The following is a 27,462-nucleotide window of genomic DNA, read 5'->3' as shown; positions in this document are numbered from 1 at the left end:
CCATGAACAACACCGGTGTTCTAAAAACTTACAGTTCCATACCATATCCATGACCTACCATTGAAAGAATATTATAAAGCTGATCTGACAGATATAATCACATCGATCTCAAATCAACAATTCCCACCTTAGGGTCAGCATTTCCCTGAACTTGTACATAATCACAGCGTAGGAAAGATGAGGAATAAAAAACCTCAAACCTAATCGCATATCTTTCGGAATACAAAAATATCTATTCCATTATACTCTTGCATATCTTTTTGCAGGGCAAGTAATGGCATAACAAAAAAAAAAAACACGGTGGTAGCACGAACATTGCCATGGCTAAGGAACCGCAATAGCCCTCTCTGCAACTGATATCTTCATTAATCTGAAAGTAGTAAAGCATAGTAGTGGACTATTGGCATCATGGTTCTTGATTATCTGGCAAAAGGAATGGAACAAGTATGAAAAGAGCACCAGTCGAAAACAATACTCCTTCCATTCCAAAATATAAGGCACAACCACCCTTAACCCAAAGACCAAGAAATAATTATTATCACCTCTAGATTGGATTACCTTAATAAATAGAATGTATGAACCCAATAAAATTAGAGATCTTGATGGTAGAGGATTTAAATAATAATATTTTAGTAGAAAAAATGTGCTAGTTAATGACATACATGCATGCACACCTTATATCATGAAACAACTTTAAAAAGTAGTTCTGCCTTACATCATGGAATGGAAGGAGTAGCAATTATTAGCTAACTATATAGCCTACAATTGAATAAGCAATATTAGCAGCATAAGTCATTTAACTTTTTCAACATTGTTTATCCTCCATAACTTATTTTTAAGTCCTGGATCCTGATCATTTGTATACTTCTGAACTACATGAATTTCTCAAGCGAGTCCTATTGCAACGCATTTTGTTCTCAAGATTAAATTACCCAAAGCCAAATTAAAATAAGACAAGTCACTTTTTATTACAGTATAGAAGAAAAAAAAATGAACTCCACTTTGGTTGAGAGCTAACCACATCAAATACAGGTACACAGAAAGCTCACCTAGCATTAAAGATGATCGGTGGAAGCAATAGGTTGAGAAGATGTCCTCAGTGAACACAAGTGTGTGAATTCTTCCCTCAACTGACAAGCAGAATCACACCTCCAGTGATCAGCCCCTGAAAGCACCATACCGCAAAACAAAATTCAAACCACTTCACATAAGCAAAACCACAAACACCTGGAGTGCAACGGCACAGAGTTTACACGCTGGTCTCTTTCTAGCAGATGCCCAATTGCAATGCAAGTGCATACCAGCGCTAGGAAGATGTTGACTGCAACAACAGACCCATGGTCTGACACTGATAGGTCACGGCAATTGAGAACAACAGCTCCCAAATCCAGCACCATTTCGATCAACATCTGAGTAGACCCTCCACAGCTTCCACTATTCCAGCAGCCTGGCAGCATGTAAACAAAATTTTCATTGATAATTAGTTTCTCACTCCAAACAAAAACGTACAGGAGGCGCGCAATAATTAGTTTCTCATGATCGCTAAAAACTTTAATCGAAGAATGAAGGAGGAGATGTGGGTGGCGGCGGCGGCGAGGGCGAGAGAGGGAGAATGGCCATATCAACACGCCTGAAAAGATATGAGAAGAATACAATTGGTTGTCCATACCATCAGGAAGATTCACAGCTTGAATCGTTCTCTGATTTCTTGAATAAGTCATCACTTTTCTTGAGAATTCCTTAACTAATGAATTATCTGAAAACATCAAGGGAGTCTCTCAGCAATTGGATCCCTCACATAAAACAGTCGAATAGGCATCCTTTCAGGATCATCAGTTGGAGGCTCTTTAGGTATATCACGGTACAGATGTCTGAGAATGAAGAGAGCAGTATCATGATCTCGCCAATAATTGCTACAAGAATAAACCTGCAGGCCAGTTAAATGGTGAAATAGACATGATAAAACAATTAGCAAACAACAGGATTGGTTATGGAACCTACGTATGAGATCCAAGGGCAGATAAGTATAGGTGTTGAAATGTTTTCTCCTGAAATCAGATGATTCAGACTGTAAGCTACAACATATTTGTACTGACATAAATAATATACAAGCCAGAAAATAAAGGGGTCAAGGGAATTGGTGATGTTGACAAAAGGGTTCGCAGTCCTGACACAGGAACCACTAAACCAACGGAGACTGGGGAACTAGCCAATTAAGCTTGCCAGTGGTTATATGATTTCCGCTGTCAGTTCTTTCAAGGCACAGTAGTTGGTTAAGATAGGTTAGCTAAAGGGTTACTGAACATATTAGGCATATTTTAAATCATGTTCTCACTCAATTATAAGTGCATTTAACAGTATTTAACCTCTTGGATTTATGTGCTCTTTTATGAGCCAAAATTTAACCAACTTTAGAGTTTATGGGTTTAACTCTCTTGTGAAGACTAACTCTGAAGCTAATTTAGGGTGTTAAACTAATCACTTATATTGTTTAGGGTGATTTAAGCTCTCACCATTCATGTCAAAAGCAATGTACAGTACTTTTCACATCCACAGCAGACCACACAATTTCAATGCTTACACATACACCAGCAGAGAGTGAAATTGAACTTGCTTTAATAGGAAAAGTTTGATAACCTGAAGTACATGGTCAATCCGACCATCTGGTGAACCTGTCAGCCTTTCCATCAGCATGTAACCATATGACTTCTCTTTCTCATTATTGCTGTCAACATCCTCTGAACAACCCAAAAACGTACTCAGAACATTGCTTTTTGTGACTTGCAATGTGTAGAAGACAGAAAAAAATCTACCATATGCATACCGTCTGTGTCATTTCTGCTCAGTGATAGCAAAGCAGCTACTGCTTTAACCTCACACAAAAGGGAGATTAAAAGTCCCAACTCATTAAGAAAGAGCTACGTGAACAGCTATGTTTCTAGATCATTCACAGGTAACAAAGTGTTTATGTACCAAGGCCCATGTCTCATATTACCATAGCCAAAGAGCAAACCTTACCTTCAGTGACTTGAACTGGCGAGCAACAGCTTGAGACCGTGCAGCAATATCTTCAGTGAAATAGTGAATTCCTGCATGACATGTCAACCCAAATAAGATAAATCAGATAAACAAGAGTAATTTACTATAACAGAGACACTCGCCTAAAAGGTGTCCAAGAATATACTGAATCACTCACCTGCACTCCTACATGTATCCTCTTTCCCCCTCTATGGTAGGGTACAATTACAGGGCACTTGCTTATGTAATCTTCACATACAAGTGGTTCGATCCTGTATAAAAGCCAACTTAGATTCATGAGACATGCTCCTCGATTTGCAACAGATAAGGACAGTCTTCTCCAGTACATAAAGAGAAGTGATGAAAACACCATTAATATATGTACGAAAGCTGCAAACCTGTATGCTACAGGATCAAAGGGATGAAAAATGTTGAACATCTGACGGCAGCATGGCATCACTTCAACTATGTCCTCATTTTGCCAATAATCTTGCCCCTGCCTTTAAAAGAGATTACAAACTTCAGAAATAACATAGCAAATAATCAACTGTCAATTGCCAGGAAAGATACAAGAGAAGCTGATGAGAAAGCAAGAAAGATTTCAGTTCTGAAGAAATATTTAGCAGATGGAAGGTTATTTTCTGTGTATTGCTAATATACTCCTGAAAAAAAACATCTAAATTGTATGTAGTAAAAATATACTATTGTTGTTTGTAGTACTGCTGACCAACACATCCAATCGTCTATTGACAACAAGTTCCAAATATTATTGGCTGCAGTAAGAAATATTCCAAGTTGTGTGAATTCCAAACAATCGGGAGTACCTTCATCGATTATATTCCCAATTACAAAATCCCTGAAAAGTAGCTGATAAAATTATACGTAAGGTTGGTGCTAAAGCTAATTCTTTGTTTGTTTTTAACATTTCTTCAGTTCTCTTCCAGTCTGAAGTTAAGAAGACGATAGTTGCAGACAAGAGATCAATCTAAAATTGATCATAATTGAAATGGTGGTGACTCATGAAAATTGTCTACTGCTGAAATCTACAATGCCTCCCAAATCCCAATTAGATGGATGAACTTTGGTCGGCATATATCTTTGTGGTTACAAAAATGTCCATGCAATTTCATATTCACATAATCCCTCCAGTCAATTTAGATGATAATTTTTTGCACTAAAGTTGGTGTTACAAACGGCATTGCTGTTAGGAACGACATATATGAATGGTTTGGGAGTTTTTTTTGTTCATATGAAATCTTAAGGCTTCTTTACGTCCACATTGATTTGGAATTATTTTTTACTATCGATTAGATGATCCACTGGGGCAATTAAAATGATTGACTATTCATTTCTTGCAAGTAAAAAATCACTAAAACAAAGGAAGAGGAATCTGCATTATTCCCAAAGGAACAGAGCAGAGAACGCGTAGGTGAGAAGGTACTTACATCTCCATGATACTCCTCAAGTTTCCAAACTCAGCAGAGATGTATCCAACCAAATTATTATTGCTAAAATTTCTATAGGAATAAGAGGATGTTGTCATGACATAATACAAGTATTTTATTTTATTTTTTTTATAGAAAAGTACTATACTATAGAACCTACAGTCACAGAAGATGCTCTAAGCTCCCAATTGCTGAGGGAATTGAACCACCAACCATGTTACAGGATAAGCCCCTTCAAATATATCAGCTAACACGCCATATCATGAGAATCGCTTGCTTAAAAGCAATTGCAGAATGCAAATTAACTTCTGGTACTTACGATGTGTCCAAGTTTTTCATTTTTGCTAGTTCAATGGGAATGGCTCCACTAAGATAGTTTGATGACAGATTCGTAGAAGCTACGGATGGAAACACAAATCATTAGGCACTATGAACAGAACTAAATTTATGGCAGGCTTGAAGGAAAATCACCTAAAACCAATAACACTTACAAATAAGTTATACTCTCAAGTTTGTGCAATGAACGTGGAACAGTCCCATTTAATTTATTGCCATAAGCATTGCTGTTACAAAGCTAAAGTTAAGAGCCCTGCCATCGGAGAGGATATAGAACTTCAGGAGAACAAATGAAACTTACAAGCTAATGAGATTTATGCATGAGCTTATATTATCAGGGATTTGTCCTTCAAGGTTGTTGTTTGCCAGGTTCCTGTGAAAAACAAATGACATGGTCCACTGACTGATTTAGCATTCCAGGTAAGTATCAATTAACAAAGGATGAGTAGAGTTATACAAATCAAATAAGCTCGTCAAATTTCCAAGCTCGGGCAGAATGAGCCGCCTGCCCGCTTCCTAGCCATCCTCCTCATCCAACCCCGGCAACAACAAAAGTAGCACCTGGCGGAACACCCCTTGTGGTTGCTTCTTGCTAGCCAGCCGCTGTGAAGAGTAGCTCGACAATGCCAAAATGGGGAACGTGACGTGGCGGCCGCCGAGGACCAGATGAATCGCTACAGGGCAGCTCCCCTATCGTGGAAATCGATGCCAACGTCAACCCCAGCCAACAACAACAATGAAAAGAGAGGAAACGTAGAACGCACACCTCTGCTGCTCCGGATTGCTATAGCGCCGCCACCGAGGAACTGCACTACTTCGGCTGCCGTTGTTGCTTTTGTGCCACCACGCGCGCTCGTTAGGACAACAGCTGCATGAGCACACTGCCACGCAGCTTAACAGTCGCGTCGCTGCGACACCCTGCTTCGCCTGCAGCTACCTCCGCTCCAGAGCCTTGTAGATCCGGGAGGAGCTTCGATTTACCAGGACAGCTAGAGGACGAGGAAGAAGTGGTAGTCGGTGATGGTGGCGAAGGCCGCAGCAGCACCGCTGAGCGATTGCGACAGCAGCGGACGACGGCGCTGCAGCGGTGGAGCGAGACGAAGGCGGAAGCGGCGGCGCTCGGCGACGGAGAAGGCGGAAGTGGCGGCGCTCGGCGATGGCGACGGCAGTAGCGGAGGCGGAGACGTTGCCCGGCGCACGGGGGCGGTCAGATCTGCGTCCCCCGACCACATGGAGGCCGGATCCGGACGCCGGCGGTCGGCGCGAGGCGGCGGTCGGCGCGAGGCGACCTTCGCCGCGACGGCGCGGAGGTGTATGGCGACGGCGGTGGTGGAGCCGGATACGGCTGCGCTCGGCGACGACGCACGGAGGAGGCGGAGGCGCCAGCGCCGGCAGCGGTGCGAGAGGGAGAGGGAAGACGAGAGAGAGATGGTGTGAGCGGAGGCAGCGGCTAGGGTTCGGGGCTTGGGGGTAGTGCGCGGCGTTTTTTCAAAAACACCCCTCTCCTTTCACGTATTTTTGAAGGGCCTTTATAGAATATAACAGCTCACAAGTACTGTTCTCGGGGGACTGCAAATTGTGTGTAGGTGTATGCCAATGTTTGCTGCAAAGTCCTTCCATCATTTCTTTAGGTTGCAACGACCATCTGTTGACATATATAGGAGCATGTTGGTTGAAACACCCTATAGTGTCTGGACCTGAATACTGTAGAGGAGTAATTCTCTCTAGCGGAGGGACGTGAGATCCCCTTTGTGAGTTCGACCGGGGGAGTAGGACGCGATGATCAAGAGCGTGTCTCCTCTATGGATCGCGCTAGCGTGGTGGATGATGATCAAGAGGGAGACTCAGGATTATCCAGGTTCAAGCCGTTTAGAAGCGTAATACCCTACTCCTGTGAGGATTTATGCTTATCAGGTTACAAGAGTTCTCAAACCCTAGGGAGAGGGTTGGCTAACTCTTTCCTAAGGGTCAAGCTTCCGAAAGTCGTCCCCTTGCTCGGGCGGCAAGGTTCTCCTTTTATAGTTCAAGGGGATACCACATGCACCACCTCTACCCGTCCCTTTTTCAAGGAGGGGCCCGCGCGAACCTGGTGGGGCCTCCACTCATGCCTTAGGCAAAAAGTAAGGCGGCCGCGCAACCTCATGTAGGGCCCAACACCATCCTTCGCCTAACACGGGGGACATCCCCCATCATTCCCTTATAAATTCTTGGAGACTTTGGAGGCTCATGCACGCGGGATGCACCGGTCGAATCGTCGATCCCCTACCATTGATGGGACAGGGCATACCTGCCCCCACGCCGCCTGAATAGGCAGGTCGTGGGTGCGCTGACGCCTGTCCTATCCGCTGGCAGCCAGTCACGACCTGGTCAAAGTGATTGACGCACGTCGATCACTGGGCAGCGCACGACCTGCCCCGTCGCATTAAAAGCGACGGGGGTTGGTTGGGACGCCGCCCATAAATGCGCCTGGCAGCGCCCTTACCTCCGCCCGCTCGGTCGCCACGTGGCGGCCGAGCGAGGGCCTCGGGGTAACGCACCCCCCGGGCCCAACGGGTGCAACTGGTTACCCCGAACCCCCTCGGCGGACACGGCCACCTCTTGGCTATCTACTGCCCACGCATCCGACCTCCCCCGCCAGGGGTTTCGGGCCGCGTGACCACGTGGCTGGGGGAAATGACTTTTTTCCCTTTAGTGTGGGTACCCCCGGGCCCATATCACTGACAAATACCGATGGCTTTCTTGTTTTGCATCAGCGGCTTTATATATCTACCTGTAAATTCCTTACCAAAGTACTATAAAAGACATTATATGTGAGTTGTTTTATATAGCTGTAAGGACATGGAAAAATAACCAATGCAGCTAGAAGAGAGTAATAGCTTGGAGTGGAACTGACAACTCTGTCTTGTTTCATGAATGTGGAGTTCATAGCGACAATGTAAAGCCTGGTTGAAGGATGTATAGTCTGGGCAATATCTGTGATATGTTTCATGTGAGATGATAGCTGAGCATTCTGTGCTAAGGAGCACACATCATCAAATGTATTCCTGGTGTTGCCTGCATTGTATATTTTTGGTAAGCTTCTTTTGTGGTTACTGAGAAAGGAGTTGATACTGTAGATAAATTATTATGGGAAATTTTGTGGTTATGGGATGTCTTCCCCCAAAACTTCACTTTCATGGTGCCCCTAAGCTAAAACCACACAATTGTGATGTCCTGTAGCAAAATTTGCCTAAAAAAAGCCAGATTGAATCTAATCAAGTCAAACGACACTAATATCATATAAATCCCTCACACGGTACTTTCCTAGTCGTATCCCCTCATTCAAATCATCACATACATACAGCATCAAATCCCAAGCCCAGAAGAGTGTGGACAGGGATCAATGATCGAAAGCAAAAGATATGGTGAGGGATCAAGGCAAGCAATAGGAACTTACCTGGGGTTTTATGGCAACGTTATTGGGCGAAGACCGGCTTATGGTGATCTTGGTGGAAATCGCATGGTGGCGACTTCGGTGGTCAACGCGTTCGCCCGTTGGTTTCACTGCCGTGGCTGGTTCATGTGTGGAGAGGAGGAGAAGAGATAAGGTTAGCGAGAAAGAAGGAAAAGATACATGATAATTTCAAACAGCCACAAAGATGTTCACAACAATAACCCATTCTCCTCCATTATCTATGAGAACAGCTCAAGGTTACTAATTAATAATATAGGAAATATTATGGATCAGCCTAGTCTTTCAAGTTGACAATAGATAGAAAAGTATCAGCGGTGAAAAGTAAACAGTTACAGGATAAGGTAAAGATAATTGCCTCTGTTAGAACTGGGAATTGGAAGTTCCTACTGAGTTTTAAACTGACAAAGATTATAGAAATCAGATAGGCTTTTTGTCTTATGTTCTAGAGATCATTTAGTTCTCCCAATGCCTTCGTACAGAAGGAAAAAAAATGCATGTAACTCTAGGTAATAATAAAAACAAAATAAAGGTACATGATGATTATACAGACCATATTCCTTGTTCTTCTGTAGATGTCCAGAGCTTTGATTAACCACAAGTTGTCATGTGAAAGAACTACAACAGTTCAAAAATAGAACTTGATCAGGATCAAATCAAATGGATCTATCTACAATTCAACAGAAGAAGAAACCGGTAAATGATAGAATTACCATTTCCGCAAGGGACCGGCCACCGGTAGCTTCGGCAGCGGGAGTGTAGGCTGCTGCTTGATGAGCGCAAAAACGATGGAGTCCTCCTGGAGCAAAGCATCACGCTCCACCGCCAAGCTCAGAGCTCCTGATCCATCACCAACTATCTCTCTTTTGAGTGTGGGCTTTGCTGCATCTACAAGGGATAAAAGGAGTGATTGTGTGACAGCAGATGGCATGTGGCATTGGAGATTCAATTTAATAAACAGGACCATGAAATTCAGCACAATTTAAACAAGCATTGGTAAAGGTAACAACATCAAGTGGCAACTAAAATCATGCAGCTAGAGCCTAAGTTAACCTATGCAGTGTTTGATATCAACAGCAACACGAGGTCACTGCCCGAAACAGTCTCCCAAATATCTCCCAAGGTTCCACTCTCTTCAGTAAAACCAGCAGCACATGCTTCATCAAATGACTAGCCTTTCCGGAGACCAATGTGAAAGGAAAGGGCATAATAGAATGTTGGACTAACAGAACAATGCAAAATTGCATAAGTGAGGAGCACAAAATATAATGGCTTATGAATTATGATGTCCAAATCGACAAATTGTATAACTCGAGTTATTTTTCAAAATAATAATGGATAATAGGTTGTAGCCATATATAAAGGAGAACGAATATTAGGAGTTCAATCGAGACTTCAAACCATGGTTCAGAGCTTTCAGTTAACAGGGCGACTTGCATACCAAAGTATTGCAAAAAAGTATCCTATGAATCAAAACTGAAAATACAGTACAAGATAAGAGTACCTTAACAACAATGTCGGACTTCACTTGAGCTATTGAATCCCTCAGGTCGGCTTGTGCGGGCCCCTGAAAAAGCAATGGTAACTCTGTTATGTTACAGGTGGTTTTCTTGTCCTGAACCCGAGTAGCATGAGAAATCCATGTAAAAAATCAATTGACAACCCATTCACCACATTGGTCACATCAATTTGTTCGTTATTGAAGCAATTTGTTGTGTAATTGATCAAATAGTGATTGGAAATGTCACATGTGCGTCACTGGCCATCTAAATGAAACGGGAAAATAAGTCTGAAAACAAGAAAGAAAGCGTTTATTTTTTTCGAACCTGAGAGCCCCATCCGATCACTCCGATTTGCTTATTGCCCTTGAACGCCTCGGGAAGCAGCGGGAACAGGTTCATGACAAAATTACATATATACACACAAAAAAAAGGAAGCCAAAAAAAGAAGAGGAACCAAATTACCCACGTTTCCTTTCTTTGCAGACCTGAGTAATTCACAACATACATACAGATGAAATGCTTCAGCTATACTGGCAATCCCAGCTCTTGGTCCTTTTTGCAACAACCAAACAGCGAGAAGAGCCAGGTCCAGAAGCTTCCCCGATCTGTTTTCTTCTGGTTTGTTCCTCTTACAGCATTCAAATCATTCATATACTGGACCACAGCCTGGCATGTAGAAGAAAACATTATTAATCATTTAAAGAAAGCGAAGGACTAAGTAAGCAAATATGGCAGAACGATGAGTGACAATGTTAGATTATTGTTCTAATAAGTGAGATGTTTGTTATAATGCTTGTACGTAGCTAATGCGAAGAGTGAGAAAAATTTAACATTATCACTTATTAGGAGTAATAATATATGAAATAATTTACCAGCATATTATCTAATATCTCACTTATTAGGAAATAATTATTTCAAATCTCACTTACTTTAACAATGATTGTTACTTCTTAAGCCACAAAATCTATGCGAAATCAGGTAACCTTTCCGAGATCCATGACAAGATTAACAAAAAAAAGTAGCAGATACAGTACAGTCACAAAGAGGCACCAACAGCAAAGCAAATCGAGCAAGAGAAGAGAAACAGACGAAGAGGATAGAATTCAAAATTTATACTCACCAAGCGAAGATCCTTGTGAACTCAATAGATCGACAGGGCAACCAATAACAGAACTTTAAAAAAATAATTTCATCATGTGTATTTATGAAATAAATGAATTTCTCAAGTGATTCCTACTACAGTGCATTTTGTTTTCAAGACTAAATTAGCCAAAACCAAATTAAACTAAGACATGTGACATTGTTGAAGTATAGAACAAAAAGCAAATTCCACTTTGGTTGGGAGCTAACTACATTAACATCCTGAAAATTCACATCCTGGAAATTCAATTACTGCAGGAACAAAAACCAAGGTTACTGCAGGAAAAAAATTCACATTGTTGAAGTATACGAACAAAAACCAAATTCCACTTTGGTTGGGAGCTAACTACATGAACATCCTGGAAATTTACATTAGGCAATTCAGTTACTGTAGGAGTAAGGATGTTGATTATCTAAATAATCTAAATGATCAAGCCTACTCACATCCAGTACTTGGCACTCAGCACCTAAGTCCTCTAAATGTAAAAGTGCTGCAGATAGTAGTGTGATACAATCCTTTTAAGTCTGTATTTTAGGGAAGAAAACATTTGTTTGGGACAGGGCAGTCATGATTGTTTGATCTATTTTTCAGTATAGTTTTATAAGAATGGGAGGGTAGTTGACTAATCCATCTATTTCAATAAGTGCACCTTCACATTCAGAAATTACATGGGTTTGAGAAAGTTCTAAAAATATGGCTTTGATAAATTCAGAGAGATAAAAAACATCTTATACAGAACTGTAAAAAATAATTTCATCATGTGTACTTACGAAATAAATGAATTTCTCAAGTGATCCCTACTACAGTGCATTTTGTTGTCAAGATTAAATTAGCCAAAACCAAATTAAACTAAGACATGCCACATTGTCAAGTACAGAACAAATTCCACTTTGGTTGGAAGCTAACTACACGAACTATCAGTACATAGAAAGCTTGCCCAAAATTGAAGACTGATCAGTGGAAGTAATAGATGAAGAAGAAGTCCTCACTAAACACAGGATGACAGGAATATGTGAATTTTCTTACCAGTACTGACAAGCATGAATCACACCTCTAGTGATCAACCCCTAGTAATCAACCACTGCAAGCCATGGAGCAGAACTGAAACTACTCTTCCGTAAGGCAAAACTACAAACACCTGGAGTGCAACACGAGAGAACTATCCCTGCAACACAAGCACCGTAATGGATTCATTGACCTACCAGTTCTTTTCCAGTAGATGCCCAATCACAACCACGATATTATTTATATAAAAATGTTAAGTAGTACACTGACCAAGTAGTGTTAGCAAAAGGAACACAGGTTTGGGGCTAGTTTTAATTTCTATTCTCCACTCTATCAACCATGGCTGGTTGGAAACATATATATAGGCTAGTGGCTTACACCATAAGGTATAGGCTAGTGGCTTACATCCTAAGAAACTAGGAGTGGCTTACATCCTAAGGAAAACTACTAGTGGCTTACATCCTAAGGCAGCTAACTATTATTCCAAAAATAGATGTTAAAAGCATATAGTAAAAAACAAGACTTAATCTGTCAAGTAGAAGTAGGAAAAGAAAAACTAAGCTAGTAATAGTGTACTTTTTCAGTGGCTGACTGGCTGTCAACTGTCTATGGGCCTGAAAAATCTGAGAATATACAACTTAATTAATCTGAAAGGTCAGTATGATTGTCTTGCATCTAATGGAGTGATCCAATTGACAGCCTTAGTTCATATCCAGCTCATCTAACCATTAGCTTAGCTTCAAAAAATATTTTTGTATTGCTCTTTAGTTCTACTCAAGTTAGCTTCAGATATTTCAAGTGATTCTTCCGATCAATGTTATTTACCTTTACCTAGATGGCTAGTTCAGCATAATTCTTTACAATGACAATATCATCATTAACCATTATACTAAAACTGCTCCAGAACTGTTGTCACGATTGGTTGTTAAGGCACTTCAATATTCAATAAACTATAGTCAGTAAAAAACCTATTTTCAGACATACTCCTATTGCAGAACTGGAGACATACCCAAAAAATGAGCAGCTTCATGCCTAGCAACTCTGTCTTGATAGTCAGGAAAAACAGTTAAAAATGCGCCAATTGCTGCTTGCAGAAGACTGTGATGATGGAATGGAAAATTACAATATATCCTTGATAAAGTTGCAACATATTTTCATTGAGCATTCATAAAACAGATAGTGTTATTTGTCATGCCATAAGTAGTCTATGTTGAGTGACATAACATTAAATTAATTAAGCTGATAAGTTTTGCTGCTTGAATATCCATTTAAAGAATCTTAGAATATGTCAGACATCTGGATTGTTTGATGCCGGCTCTTCCCAACTTTCACAGGCTTATTAGCAGAGACAACAAACACATACCCTGGTGAAATGCTTCCGATAGCTAATACTATCAATGAGATGCTTCCAATCAAGTAAGGAACCAAAAAGCCCCAATCCTGAGATAGAGAATTTTGAAAAGCTAAAATTATATATCACAGGATGTTTATTAATATCAACAGAAAAATTATTTTGCAGGAACCTGTGACCGAAGCCTAATGCACTTATCTTGTAAGGGAAAAAAGATTATTTTTATCAATCCAGAGTAGCACAAAGAGGAGGTAGCAAGGAAAAACCCTACTAAGCTGGCCTGCACGAATGGGTAGGAATCCGGTTGAACCGACAACAGTGAAAAAAAATGCTGCCTGCGTGATCACAAGAAGGAAAATGGGGGACTATGCTTCTGAACAAATTATGGCACTACTATTCTTCTGCATTTGCAATTTTGCAATGCTTGATTCCAGAATCCCCATCAAATCATCACGCTCTGTTGCACCATTGCAATTTCCAAATAACTAAACAAAGCTACAAATACATTTTTAAGCTTAGCAGGCCTTACATCATTTCTGACACTCGGAATCACCAGGTTCTCCACGTGCTTTATCCCAAGCCTGGTGAGCTCTTGCAGAGATGTCTGTCACAGTTCATAAATAAAACACCAATCAATTCAAGCTCCAATGCAATCGCATTGACCCAAAACTCTACCTGACGCCTGACAATAGAAGCAGGTCAGAATGCTCTCTGCAACTACAAATTCGAAGCGCTTGGTGCTTGAGAAGATATAGCACTTACCGTGCGGCACGACACGTATGGCTGCGAGCTCCACCGCTTGGCCCACCCGAGCTCCTTCAGCTGGTCCATCGATGGTTCGCGGCGCGTGAGGAGGATTCTATCGGACGCAGCGGCTGGCTGCGCGTGAAGAGGCGGAGCCCCTCGTCCAACACAGCGACAAGGTGTCGATGGCGGCGGAAAGGGTGAAGCCGGTTGGTGGGAGGACAATGGTTGCTCCACCAACCGCCTAACCATCGGCAGCCACGAGCTCACCGCCATCAGATCAGGCGGCCTTGAGTTCGTGCCATCAGATCTGGCCACTGCGATGGCGGCGAGCGGCTAGGCCGGCCAGTTGACGACGACGGCGGCAGGTTGACGACGATGACGATGGCGGCGAGGCACAGCTCCTCGTAGGCAAAGGAGAGACGAGAGTGGAAGAGGAGAGGAGCGTTCGCCTCGTCGCTTTCTCCGCGTCTGCCTCGAAGTCCGCGCTCGGCGACGACGGCGACGCGAGGGAGAAGGAGGTGGAGGCGCTCAGAGACGGCAACGGCGACGTCGACGGCGGCGGAGGTGGAGGCGGCGGCGCTAGGGGAAGACGGAGGCGGAGGCTGAGGCGCGAGGCGATGCGGACGACGATAGCGACGGCGCGAAGCGGAGGCGGCGGCGGCGGCGAGAGAGGGAGAGGGCGAGACGAGGGAGGAGGGGATGCGGCCATGCGGGCGGAGGCGGCTAGGGTTTTGCGTATGCGATAGGACTTGCGTCTCACAAGTCACAAGGCTTATAATTTATAAATCATGCTATACTACCCAAGCTTTCATAAACTTGTTAAAAACAGAAAAGCCAAACAAAACATCTTGCTGGAACAACTCCGCATTAACACAATTCATATTACTCAGCTGGCAAAGGATGCAATTTGCTAATATTAGTAGACATGCAATTTTTTTTCACTCCTGTAGCCCTATTCAGTTGCCAAATATGAATGTCAACAAAAACTTGCGGTGCATGTTCCATTAAGTATCTCAGCATATCTTCTCGATTAATGCAAGATTTCTTCTCGATTAATGCAAGATTTCTCCACCTCATTCTTCACCGTAATATAGTCTTAGTTCAGACTCATCAAGGGCGGCTGAAAGATATGGCAAAAAAATAGTGTTTAAACACATTGTAAAACATTAACGTCATGTAACAAGAAAAAATGTTAGAAACAGAGTGTGGTTTTCATGCAGTTTAGACTGATAGTATGGGACAGCTTTATAAGCTGCAGTACAGACTAAATTCATTCAAATTGACAGAGGCCATATCAATGTTATATATTTGACGCATTTTAGTTCATTAATCTATTATAATATAGTGAAAAGTAAGAAATAAGATCCTTACGTAAATAATAGCTATCTTCACAGGTTCGAATAACTATCGGATCAGGCGCGACAATTTCATCACATCTATCGTCCGTACATGGATATAGCCACTCCGCCTTAGGTACAGGCCATCTGTCAATTAAGAGACATAATACAAACATTAGAACATAAATTTGCAAGACTAGCTGTAGAGCGTTAGGATAAACCTGTTCTTCCTACTCATGTCAACCACTTCAGCATTGACAATTGCACGGAAGGTTAAACCGTTACTTGGCCTTAGAATAGACACCTATTCCATATATGCAATAGAATGTCATAAAAAATAATTAATGTACGCATGTTATAACAATTAACAAATCCTTAGAACATGCACTGCAGCTAACCTTGAAAAGCATCTCTTCATCACGTCGCAAAATATCTTCTGATTTCCCCAAAATAAGCTCATAGAACTGATAAGAAAAATTAGAGCTGAAATCCATCAAAAAGGGAAACTATGCAAACATGTATTATTCTGTTTTGCATACATACAGCAAGTAAAGACATCGTTACTACCTTATCTTACCAACACATTTTGACTTCTATTGCCTACATTACAAAATAAATGGTACCCAAAAAAAATGCAGACATGCAAATTAAGATTATTGCAATGGTACCAGATACTAATTGAGCTATTTCAAAAAGATGGAAAACACTAAGTCATCATGCTAGGTTTTACTCTGAACTTGTAAGTTGTAACTCACTTGTGAAAGTAAACATATTAAATTGAATTATGAAGAAAATATCCAACAAAAAGACCGCATGCACTGAAAAGAAAACTCTAGTCTGCAGTAAGTAAACATTATGCTACAACAGATTATACACATGCACTGGATTTTTTTCATTTTGTTACATCCTGGAATCCTGCAGCGATCTACTAACAGTGAAACTTCACATCATGAAAAGAACTTATATCTTTCACATGTTCACCAAAACAATATATTATCACAGTGAACTCTTAACAGTATAGTTTTCACATAGTGAAAATTATTGGATGTGAATAATAAAATGGAAGGAACAGGTAATAGCACTATAACAGTTTGGCTAGTAGATTTTGCTTGGGACAAAATGCAAATGGTTTAGTCAGAAGAACCACAATGAAAAATCAGTTTGATTTTCCAAAACAATTTTAAGATTAACTACTAGAATTTCCAGGCAAAGAACTTTTGAAACAGAACCTCTTGTGCATGGAATAGATCGACTCCATCAAGCTTGGTAATAACATCACCAACGTTGATTCCAGAATCTGCTGCTGGGGATCCATCAAAAACCTATCGAGTAAATTTTGAAGTAAGTACTACACAAAAAATTAATATAGAAGCCCTAATTATGTTCACAGTCAACCCGCTTATTTGGACAAGATAGATGCTAAGCCTTTTTTTTGTTCTAACTCAAGTAGGATTTAGCATAGCACTTGACAAGGCATCAAAGCTAACATGGATACCTCATTTTATCATTGTTCAAACAAAGTTATGAAAAGCTAATATTTAACCAAGAAAGTTATGAATGTTTAAATAGCCAACGAAATAGATTCTGCAAGTTAAATTAAATATACCATCTTGAGGAAAACAACAAAAATGATTTGGATAAATGATCGAAATTTGTATGAGAACCAATAGGAGCAGTTAAAAAATGGCCGTCCATCATCAGAAAACAGAAAAGTTTTCTGCCACATTGCAGCTATGATCTCAGATAAAAGCGAACCTAAAAAAAGAGATACACATAAGGGAACCCATTGAACAGTACCAACCAGAGTGTTATATATGAAACCAGACCGCCCACACAAAAGGCCAGGTAGTGGTTCGCTGGCTATTGACTGGTCACTACTAAAATAATCCATTGAATTCAAAACAAGTAATCTGCCAGTTTCCACACGATCCCCTCACCAGATCAGTACAATGACCCAACTTTCTATCATTGATTTTTTTATCAATCAATATCAAACTCATTCATAAACCATGCTGCTTCTCATCGCCTCATCTTATGCAAGTGTTCTATGGAATGCCACATTCATGTATTGGATGTGAGTGATATTAGTACAAGAAAATAACTACAGCGACCCCAGGAGTATCACTCCTAGTTCAGATAGTTGCACACCATAGCAAAATTCATCTTTTATGTCTCACTGTCTCAGCATAGACACCAATCGAGACAAACAGGGTAACAACTCCCATACTCCTAAATATATCAGAAACTATGTCAATCATATGTGTTACATCCCTTCCTCAGGCCTGGAATGCAAGCATGAAATTATTCACCATTAACAGATCTCCCCTTGAAGGTTCATCTCATCTCAAGTTAACCCTCTTTTAAGGATTAAAGTTTACAGCTAACCATGCCAATATCACAACTCCCTAAATCCACTAGTAAGCATGTTCCCACTTGTAGGTACCTTAGACTGAAATGTTGCTGGAACGAAACTACTGGGATACTTGTCCATTCTCTAAGCCAAAAATAGGAACCAATGAATAGTAGATAGTGATTTCAGAGACGCATAGGACTAAGAGACATGGGCCGCCATGGTACCTTGTAAGCAAGAAAGGAAGAAGTCTTTTAATGGCCCATGAATTGTCGTTGTCTGGATTATGGAATACAAGAAAGCTGAAGGTGGCAACATGACATCAAATGTGCACATTCAACTAAGATTTGACTATAACTTTTAGATTTCTCTTTGTTAGGGTATACACACAGCCAGGGAGGCACAACTTGAGGGCCGCAACTTGACTTGTTGGCAGCCAGTGGCGAAGCCAGGATGTGAAGGGGGGGGGGGATGTGTTGAGGAATAAGCCATAGGACCTAACAAGTGTCGATAGCAAATGAGGCCAAATATTCACTGTCGATAACAATCAACGCGTAAACTAGTCCTTTTAAAAAAAACTTAAATTTTAGCTCTTTAATAATATCACTGGCAGTTTGAAACTAGTCCTTAGTTATTGCTAAATCGTTTCAACGTAAACTACCAAGAATCTCACAAATAAGCATCTTCTATTTTATTTTGAAAAGATGAGAAATCACAAACTGAGTACTCAGTCTGACTACAATCTATGGATTAGGGATAGGAAATAAACTAAAGGTCATGTATTTAGGTATTGCTATATTGTAAGAGAGATCAGACCTCAGGCCACAGCCATCGGTGCGTGCTCAACGGCAAGACAGGATGGGAGGACGGAGACGTGCGTGCATCGCTGTCGCATACGGGTGCAAAACTGAAGTGATGAACATGAGGCATTCGCTGCTTCTCTAATCTCTCTCATTAATTAATTTTATAGATCATGTTTCTTGCTTGGCTGACGTTTTTTCTAGATTTGCTAATGGGCTAACTGACACTTTATACCTGGTCTTATACGTAGAGGAGGGGGGGTCGGATAGGGGGGTGCTGGCCCCCTCCGGCACCCCCGATGGCTCCGCCACTGTTGACAGCAGAAGACGCTATGGAGCAAAGGCAGAAACAATGAGCCACTAAGGAGCAAACTGGGCCTCACTTGGGAGAGGCCTGGTGGAAAGGTGAGGAGAGGACATCATATTAATAGAGGCAACTGGTACATATGTAGTATTTAGCCCAAGACAAGTCATTCAACAACTAGTCTTTGATAGTTAGGCAAGTCTGTAGAGGGCTGACTCAACTAGACTTTAGGACATGACAACCTTGGGTACAACAGTTCAATTGAAAGAGTTTTCAAGAATTCATTGTTTTTATAAAGAAATCAGCATATACTTACAAACCAACACTCACTAAAAGAAAGCGTTATATATAGTTCTAAAGTTCATATCAAACTTGCTTGAACTAACTTCTAAACAGGTTAAACTTTATACCCAGAACCAAAAAAGAAACAAATTTCTATAGCATGATACCTAGGAAAAAAAAATACCTACTTTCTGTGTACAGAGGCACCATGGTGCCCTAGTTATTTAATTAATGATTTTTTATCGATGCTTACTGATGGTTCTTGCTTGCGTTAATCATGCCTTATAAAAATGTATTTTGCTATTGCTATGGATTAGACTTGAGATATAATTTAAGTAAAAGCGAGTAATTGGAATACAGCCAATTCTTATCAACCGAGTCCTGGGCTGGATCACCTACACTAAAGGTTCCTTTCTGAGAAATTGAATTTTGGTCCCAATAAGCAGTGTAATGAAGAAAATAGGACAAAAAAAGAAATATTATAACAAAAATGCAGCAAACTGGTGTATGTCGAATATATTGAATGGATATTCACCTCTTTTACATAAATGCCACCTGTGTTGGAGAAGCTTCCATGTATTTGTTCACGGATATCCAGTTTTTCATGTTTCAGTGATCCAATCCTCAGGCCAAGCCATGGCTGAACAACTCTCCTGCATATATCTCAAAATTTAGCAGATGATTGAAATATTTAGACTGAGGCACTCGGACTACATTGAATAATTTTAAAATAAACTAGCAATACAGAAAACATAACTATACAAAATTGCATATAGGTTCAACACATCAAATAGATTTTGTGCAAATGACCCGCATAAGTAAAGAACCAGGCTAAGCAGTTTTGGGACTAGCGGACTGCTGGAGGAACAGTGATTTGCTCAGTATGGGGACTGCAACTACACTTGATGACTGCTAATGGCTTGGAGAAACAGCTGAGTCTGGCGGCTCAGATTAATAGAATGTAATTATGGAGATTATGAGTATTGTCGGTCCTCTTCTCAGTAGTTGGCAGTCCAACGAGCCTGCTATGCAGCGATTGTGGCACTGCTGAACATCCGAGAAGGTGGCAGAGCAGTGTGCTGCTGATGTTTATGGATGTAGATCCCATCACAAAGGGAAAACTGAGGTAGCAGCCATCACAAAGGGAAAACTGAGGTAGCAGGAAAATTATATCTATATGTCCTGCTTGTTGTGAATTGTGATGCGATGGATCACCTATCACTAACTGAGCCATTCTATTTTACACCCAACAAATGAACCACTGAACAGCATTGTCCAAGTCAAACCATGGGGTGGCATCTCACAGGGCTGTACAATTGCACCGCAACAATGCAAAAGTTGTACCATAAAAAAAATCTTGGTACATCCACCAGAGAAAGCATGTAATGCACAAGCAATATCACATTTTATACATTTGATAATCAATGAAACAAGATAAAAAAATCAGCTCCTGTCATGATAAATCGAATTTCTAGCCAAAGTTAAAAAGGAAATAATATGAGACATCTCACTTGCTTAAAGCTTACTGAAGGATTTAACACACTGGAGTACTCTCTGAGTCCTGAAACCCTGATTGGTTTCAACTAGTAGAAACTTTACAAAAAGAAAAATAGTGAACTGTGTACCATGACATCTAGGATAACATATGAACTTTGTTGCCAAATTCGACCATATCTGGCCAAATTTTACAGAAATTTGTATTTATTTATTCATGCTCTTCTGTAACACACTTGGGGTTTCTATTAGTCCTGAAGCCCTGATTGGTTTCATTTAGTAGGAATTTCACAGGAAAAATATACTGAACCATATTCCATGACATATAGGAAAACATGTAAACTTTGGTTGCCGAATTCGACCATATGTGGCCAAAACTTATAGAAGCTTGTCTTTGTTTATTCATGCTATTGTGTAAATTCATCTTAATGTTGTATATAACTTATTGGCACGTTAAAGGAAATCGAGACATGCAATAAGTCAAACTCAGGAATCCTCAAATCCCAACATATTGGCAGCAATGGCACGGCCATTTGGGTATTCTGCATACAGCCAATGCTTTATCAAAGGGATAATTAGCAGTACAAGGCGTGCAGGATCAACTGCTCAGATACCAAATGCCATGAATCAACTGCTCAGATACCAAATGTTATGAAAATCATTCATTGAGAAAAATAGGTTTGTACCATCACAAAGATGTAAATACCATTGCATGTGAGAATGACACTTTGGACCAGGGCCCACATGTCAATGACACATGCGATGGTATTTGTAAATATTTCATCTTTCAGACCAAGTACCAACCAAAATGGTCTAATTCATAATAGGCATAAACATTGCACTGAGTAGTGCCAGATGGCAATGACTCAAGGGTGGATGGATCTCAGGGGAAAGATGAAGCCATGAAACTAAGGTTGGTCAGCTTTTGAGTCATACTGCATAGTAATTCATAATTCTTGCTTAGTAAAAATGGTTCTGACAGTTGAAAGGAAACTGAGGAGCTCACAGCATTTATCCAATACAATTTTTTTGCATTCACTACAACTCGCTTAAAAGAAAATGGCAATGCAAATTTGATTGATCAGGATATGATGACTCATCTTAGAATGTTGGTTTTGAGTTTTGACCTATCCAAATTATTTAAGCAATAAACTACCAGTCTAAGTATCAACTAAACAAGCCAACAAGTATTTCCATCACGAGTCCTGACATAATCTCTCCACAATCAAGCTAGTGTTCAAAGAGTGGACGGTCAAGGAGAACAAATTTGTCCATTAGCACACATGATTGCAAGTGAAGATTATTGGAAGTACATTAATAAGAACTAGAAAACATACCCAAACATATCAAAGTGCTTTAAACATTTCCGAATTATATTGATTGGTAAGAAAGGAGTTTCCTTCTTATCACAAAAGTTCATGCCAACAAAGTTTCCATCAAACCCAACAAGGGGACCACCAATCCCAGCCTGTAACAAAATAAAATGATGGTGAACAACTGCTGCATAACAGATTCCATTTTAAACTGCACTATTAATGTCTTTCCATATGATCTTTTTTTAAAAGGCGGTTCAACGTGAATAATATGCATATTAACAATATAAACCAACCGCAATCATAATCTATCCATAGTACTAAATAAATGAGAGGTAATACCTTTGTGATCTTACAAGTGGAGGTCATGAGTTCCTTGCAGTCAAGTTTGCTAGGTTTGTACAGCAGTGTCCCACCTGTAGCCATTAGTTCTCCAGATTCATAGCCACGTCCAACAGCGACCAGTTTACTTTGAGATAATTTAACATTAGATTGCCCTTGATTATGTATCTGTGCTGTACTAAGTTCTGGGAAATACTTGATTTTGACAACAGCAATATTATAATATAAATCATAGTTCCACAGTTTTCCTTCGGTAAGCTTGCCATTGGGTAGGCGCACCTTAATCTACAACCAAGTGACAACAATATCATCTCATGAAGCTAAGACCATAAAGAAGTAACAGAAGAGAAAATATGGCTGAATGCTGACCTTTAATTTTTCATCTGTCTTGTTTTCATCTTTAGTGCATCTAACCAAACTAGCGGAAGTCAGAATGCTCATTTTAGATGGTCCATACTCCATAATTGTACCCGTGCATGCAAACAGTCTCGTTCGCCCTGTACAGGACTAACATTTAAATTACCAATTTGTGATGGAACTACACAGATGGGAACTCCTTATCCCCTACCCTCTGTGTAGGTTACCCTGTTTGTCTTGATTGGTGTCTATGCTGAGACAGTGAATTATTACCCTTAAACGAAGCAAGTGAGACAACGGACTGAGATATTCTTAGAGCAACTAAATTAACTTTGCTGTATTCTTCATTGCAGTCATCCAAGTCTCCAAAAGATTCTTCAAAGTTATTCACCATGTGCATACCATCTAGTCAAAGAAACACGGGATAACATGTGTTATGTAACTAATTCCAAGAAACATATATCAAAATAAAGAAAGGAAGTGAAGGATCAAAACACAAGTACTTGCCAGTGAACTCAGATGGCATAGGATAACCACGGGGGAGAAGATTTCTGCGCAATATGCGTGTGAGGCCTGGTGCAACAGGGTGAAAAGGTGACACAATTAATAATAAAAAGCCATATACAAGAAGATAGATGAAATGTGCCAAAATAAAACTAACCATCCACAACTGGTGACGAATCTGCAAATAATGAACAACAAAGAGTATTAACACTAATTGGAATTAGTGTAGAAAAGAATAAGAGCCCGAAGTGATTGCACTTTGTTCACCTTCTCTGTTGGAGTTAGAGTATGAGGTCTTCCGCTTCTTAGTTGCGCTTGCTCCTTCTACTTGTGTGTTTTGGTTGTTTCTCATCATCTTCCGAACCTTTCATGGATAAGAGCCAAAACAATTCGAGATGTTGTTATAATTTATAAAAGGCCATCTAAACAGTGTACTTCCTCTGTTTCACCTTAAAAAACATTTTGGGTTTTGAATAGATTCATGCATGATTCAATGTATGTGCTTCATATATGTGTCCAAATTCATGTGGATATTGGTGAATCTAGACAAGGGATGGAGAGGCCAAAACCTCTTTTAATGTGGAACGGAGGGAGTAGTACCTGATAGTACTTAACATGGTAATGAGTAATGACCTGTTTAATAATTTGGTGCATTTTTGAGTTTATTAGATCATATACTATAGCTTATGAAGATATCATAACATCTTATACTATCCAATGATCAGATGCAATAGAAGCTATGGTATATCGTTGTATGTTTGGAGTTTAAAATCCACAGCCAATCTCTTTTCTGTAAATTGAGGAGTAATGCAGCAACTCCTCTCAATCCCATCTCTCATATTCTCCTATACCCATAGTACATGATGGCATAGCTTTCCTTTCTTTTAATAAAGCACAGTTCTTATGTGCCGACTGAATGAACTTGAAAATAACAAAATACTTGCTACTGATTGCATATATTATGCTCATATTACTACATTATAAGTACCAACTGTCTACAGAATTCCCATGAGAATGCTGTAATTGTACCGCTTACTTGAGATGACATAAAAATATATAAGAGCCGATGACTATCATATGCACGCAGGCAGGCATTCCAACTGCAATTTGAAGTAAAAATATATATTAAAATAACTGTGATTATCAACACGCATTTTCTACGCCATGGTTTTTTTTCTCAACTGATTGCACTACAAAGTGGGGCATAGGAAATCGTGTGCATAGATGCTGCAGCATCATGCATTAAACCTAACCCACAAATTGAAGTCAGCAAGAAAACAAGGTTCTGCAACAGGTGCGGACCTAACGTTGGTCATGGGGGTTACAGTTGAAACCCCCCAGATTATTTTGGCGGGGGAAAACTGCTATACTAATAATTAAGGTTCAAGACAAAGAGGAAAACCTGTCCTAACCTAGTTTCCAGATCTAGAACAGAAGTTAACAGGCAAATTCGAAAGGGAGGAGGTGCGTGTGCGTTTCGGCACGGGTGCTCACCGGAGGCGGAGGCAGCAGGACGACGGCACCCGACGGATGCTCCCGTCCGTCGCGGGATGGATGGAAACCGGCGCAGGCGGCGAGGCGAGGGCGAGGCGCGGCGGGGCGGGGCGAACTAGCGAGTCGGAGAAGGGAGTCTGAGGCCGAGAAGACGGTGCGAGGGGAGATTGACTTTGGCGCAAGGAGTCGAGTACGCGCCGGAAGCAGTAGGCGCCCGGCACGGTGCTCGCAAGTCGCCGCCGGTGATGTGGAGATCGGCGCGACGCGACGGCGGCGCTGCTCGCGGCGTTTCCCGGTAGGAGAGGATGGTGGTATCGATATCGATCGATCCCGCGAGCGCGAGGCCCAGTCGGTTGGTCCACAGGGGAAAGTTCATCCGAGGTCCTTTAACTTGTCAACAAATCTGATTTTCGTCTTTCAACCGAAACACCACATTCAACGGGTCTCTCAACTATTAAAACCGGTGCAATATAGGTCCCATGGCAATTTGGATGGCTTGGAAACCATAGCATAGGGGTGAAAACGGGGTGGGTATTTACCGCCCGCCAGCTCGGCCACATTATTTCGGGACAAATTTAGGTACCCGGGACTTTTCACGCATATCGGGTCCGAATACGGGTCTTATTTGAGCATACGAGATCGGGTTCAGGAACTTAGTATGCGATAGATACGGATTATCCGGTAAAAAATCCGGATATTACCCGGATAATTATACGGATATTACTCGTATTATTTTCTGTGAGCCACTATCTGGTACTATGTATTGATTCTACTATTTTGTATTGTACCATATTTTTTTCATAAGGTCCTAATAGCCTAATATATCGTATTATGGATATATGAAATTGTTAAATGGTTATTGTCTATATGATATATAAGATTGTTGCTTCAACTTGATATCCAAATAAATATTCGTAACCGATAGTGTACGTATGCATTTTGGTACATATTTGTTTCGTATTTTTGCCCGACATTATCCGAGTTTGTATCCATATTCGGCACTATATGTGTCCGACCCGATTCCGATTATAAAATATGGGTTAGAATATGGGAAGGGTGAGATCAAACCGAACCCGACCCGTTTTCACCCCTAGCGTAACAGGAGCTCGCCCGCCGCCACTATCTCTAGTTCCCCCATCGTGAAATGATTTGAAGCTGACGAATGCGGCCACCATAGTGGCGGGCGTGAGCAAGGAGGAGATGAGGAGTAAGGGGAGGAAGAGGAGGAAGTGCGTTTCTCGAGCCATAGCCATTGGCCGGTGAGTGGAGAGGAGCGAGCGCCACTTGCAGCCCCGCCGACTCCACGCGACAGCAACCCCAGTGCCTCCTGCACAGGGGAGTTGCTGTAGGATCGAGATGTCGACTAGAGGGGGGTGAATAGGCGATTTAAAACTAAATGACACCTAATCAAAACTAACCTAAGTTGCTAGGCTTGGTGAGGGTCAACTCTAACTAAGCAACTAAGTTATGTTTTGCAAACCTAGGGTGATAGTGGTTCAATTATATCTCTAGGAAAGTAAATCACACTCCTATGTCAATGTTTAGCAATCCTAGGGTGATATAATCTCAAGTATGTCTCTAGAAATGTAAATTGCACAAATGTAAATGCAACAATCAAATGAGACAAGGAGACAAGAGATTTTTTCACCGAGGTTCGGAAACTCGCCGGTTTCCTACTTCCCGTTGAGGCGAGCCCAACTCCACAGCTCAACCACGAAGCCACCACACGTCCCCTTCGTCAAGGGGTGGGCAAGGCGGGAGCCGGCCCACGGAGAGGACTACCCAAGCCTCGATCACTAGGGTAGTTCTTCCTTCACTCCGAAGGTGGTGAACTCCAAACCACTCACAAACCGGCGCCGGGCCTCCTCCACAATCTTCTCGGAGAGGTCACCGGGCAACTCCTCCACAAGCCGTCTAGGAGGCGGCAACCTCCAAGAGTAACAAGCAATGACCCGGCGTGGAGATGATCAATCAAGTGCCACACTAGCTCTATAATGGAAGCAATGCACTTGACTCTTGGCTAATCAACCCTCTAACACACTAGATGGATGAACACAAAGCTTAAGTGGGTGTGAGAGAGGTGCAAGGGGTGTATGCAATTGAATTGGGTGCCAAGAGAACCCCCGTGCTGCTGGTGGGGGAGTATTTATACTCCCACCCATGAAAACTAGCCGTTGGGGGCGAAATCCCCCAACTCTGTGCTCTGTCGGTCTGACCGGAGGTATGTGGCCGGTCGGACCGTGCTACTCTGCAACGGCTAGAAAACTAGCCGTTGTAGTGCTGTCAGAGGGCCCCATCGGCATGGCCGATCAGACTGGCGTTGAGCGGGCGGTCAGACCGGCCTTGGCTCGGTCAGACCGCCATCGGCTCAGTCTGACCGAATACGGCTTCGTCGGCTCTGTATCGGCCACCCCGAGCAGCACCATCCCGGCCTCCAGGGGGCCGGTCTGACCGCGCATGCGCCGCCGGTCAGATCGGCCTTATGCGCCGGTCAGACCGCCCTCTTGGGGCCGGTCAGACTGGCCAGGGCACGCCGGTCAGACCGCTACTATGTGGCCGGTCTGACCGCCCCTGGTCAGGCCGAACCCAGTGAAAGGCAAAGGTGTGTGTGTGAGAAATGAGAGCTCAAGTCTAAATGCATAATGACCTAATGTGGCAATTAAAATCATCTCTTTGCTAGGTCATTACCCCTCTTAATAGTACGGCGAAACTAAAAATAAACTAGCAAATTTGATCGCCCTACACCTCGATCAATTCTAAATTAAATCGCTAGTTTTACCGTCTTCTTTCCCTTTGCTTTGCGCCGTCAATTTTAATCCATCGATAATCATCGATGCGCACATATGACGTGGTCCTAACTTAAAATATATAGCTCAAAGACAACAGTTA

The 27,462-nt window shown here is 41.5% G+C and overlaps 3 protein-coding genes across 35 annotated transcripts; all 3 read right to left on the bottom strand.

Annotated features, from left to right (window-relative positions):
- Positions 1 to 85: 85 nt before the first annotated feature.
- LOC4347149 (phospholipase SGR2) lies at positions 86 to 9,114 on the bottom strand. Of its 33 annotated transcripts, XR_010735250.1 has the most exons (18): positions 8,964 to 9,114; positions 8,804 to 8,868; positions 8,236 to 8,351; positions 5,101 to 5,172; positions 4,955 to 5,026; positions 4,783 to 4,861; positions 4,624 to 4,710; positions 4,464 to 4,535; positions 3,843 to 3,885; positions 3,417 to 3,518; positions 3,197 to 3,290; positions 3,019 to 3,089; positions 2,825 to 2,938; positions 2,638 to 2,738; positions 1,670 to 1,756; positions 1,302 to 1,447; positions 1,050 to 1,165; positions 86 to 423 (listed from the first exon to the last, which is right to left on the bottom strand). XR_010735250.1 is itself a non-coding variant. In XM_066304408.1 (12 exons), exons 6-10 carry the CDS (start codon positions 4,800 to 4,802, stop codon positions 3,021 to 3,023), a joined length of 357 nt encoding a protein of 118 aa, XP_066160505.1. In that variant the 5' UTR covers positions 4,803 to 4,861; positions 4,955 to 5,026; positions 5,101 to 5,172; positions 8,236 to 8,351; positions 8,804 to 8,868; positions 8,964 to 9,114; the 3' UTR covers positions 2,637 to 2,738; positions 2,825 to 2,838; positions 3,019 to 3,020. The 33 variants fall into 33 exon arrangements, 2 of the variants coding, with proteins under 2 accessions (XP_066160505.1, XP_066160506.1); XR_010735245.1 differs by lacking the exons at positions 2,825 to 2,938; positions 3,843 to 3,885 and adding an exon at positions 2,002 to 2,048 and having other exon boundaries at positions 1,670 to 1,927; XR_010735251.1 differs by lacking the exon at positions 3,843 to 3,885 and having other exon boundaries at positions 3,417 to 3,514.
- Positions 9,115 to 10,196: 1,082 nt separating this feature from the next.
- LOC136351939 (uncharacterized) lies at positions 10,197 to 14,747 on the bottom strand. The gene is made up of 6 exons (XM_066304406.1): positions 14,012 to 14,747; positions 13,779 to 13,853; positions 13,262 to 13,338; positions 12,908 to 12,996; positions 11,920 to 12,058; positions 10,197 to 10,418 (listed from the first exon to the last, which is right to left on the bottom strand). Exons 1-5 carry the CDS (start codon positions 14,267 to 14,269, stop codon positions 11,961 to 11,963), a joined length of 597 nt encoding a protein of 198 aa, XP_066160503.1. The 5' UTR covers positions 14,270 to 14,747; the 3' UTR covers positions 10,197 to 10,418; positions 11,920 to 11,960.
- Positions 14,748 to 14,844: 97 nt separating this feature from the next.
- On the bottom strand, positions 14,845 to 24,860 carry LOC136351090 (putative protease Do-like 14). Its single transcript, XM_026020471.2, has 15 exons — positions 24,574 to 24,860; positions 24,116 to 24,179; positions 23,347 to 23,443; positions 23,237 to 23,257; positions 23,083 to 23,148; positions 22,849 to 22,980; positions 22,588 to 22,715; positions 22,219 to 22,503; positions 21,901 to 22,031; positions 19,605 to 19,722; positions 16,563 to 16,655; positions 15,732 to 15,797; positions 15,555 to 15,637; positions 15,368 to 15,480; positions 14,845 to 15,116 (listed from the first exon to the last, which is right to left on the bottom strand). The coding sequence occupies exons 2-15, from the start codon at positions 24,125 to 24,127 to the stop codon at positions 15,070 to 15,072; spliced, it is 1,392 nt and encodes a 463-aa protein (XP_025876256.1). The 5' UTR covers positions 24,128 to 24,179; positions 24,574 to 24,860; the 3' UTR covers positions 14,845 to 15,069.
- Positions 24,861 to 27,462: the final 2,602 nt, after the last annotated feature.

Source organism: Oryza sativa, chromosome 9 (genome assembly GCF_034140825.1).
Source record: "Oryza sativa Japonica Group chromosome 9, ASM3414082v1".
Classification (NCBI taxonomy): Eukaryota; Viridiplantae; Streptophyta; class Magnoliopsida; order Poales; family Poaceae; genus Oryza; species Oryza sativa.
Note: the sequence above shows the minus strand (reverse complement) of the source record. Positions and strands in the feature narration are given on the sequence as shown.

Coding starts and splice junctions, on each gene's coding strand:
- LOC136351090 (XM_026020471.2), bottom strand. Junction 22,981..23,082: donor TATGCCATCTGAGTTCACTG/GCAAGTACTTGT, acceptor TTCTTTGACTAG/ATGGTATGCACATGGTGAAT. Junction 22,716..22,848: donor CTCACTTGCTTCGTTTAAGG/GTAATAATTCAC, acceptor AGTCCTGTACAG/GGCGAACGAGACTGTTTGCA.
- LOC4347149 (XM_066304408.1), bottom strand. CDS start 4,802: ATGAAAAACTTGGACACATC. Junction 3,291..3,416: donor TTTGATCCTGTAGCATACAG/GTTTGCAGCTTT, acceptor GCTTTTATACAG/GATCGAACCACTTGTATGTG. Junction 3,090..3,196: donor GGATACATGTAGGAGTGCAG/GTGAGTGATTCA, acceptor CATGTCATGCAG/GAATTCACTATTTCACTGAA.
- LOC136351939 (XM_066304406.1), bottom strand. CDS start 14,269: ATGGCGGTGAGCTCGTGGCTGCCGATGGTTAGGCGGTTGGTGGAGCAA. Junction 13,854..14,011: donor CATACGTGTCGTGCCGCACG/GTAAGTGCTATA, acceptor GAACTGTGACAG/ACATCTCTGCAAGAGCTCAC. Junction 13,339..13,778: donor TTCCGAGTGTCAGAAATGAT/GTAAGGCCTGCT, acceptor TCTCTATCTCAG/GATTGGGGCTTTTTGGTTCC.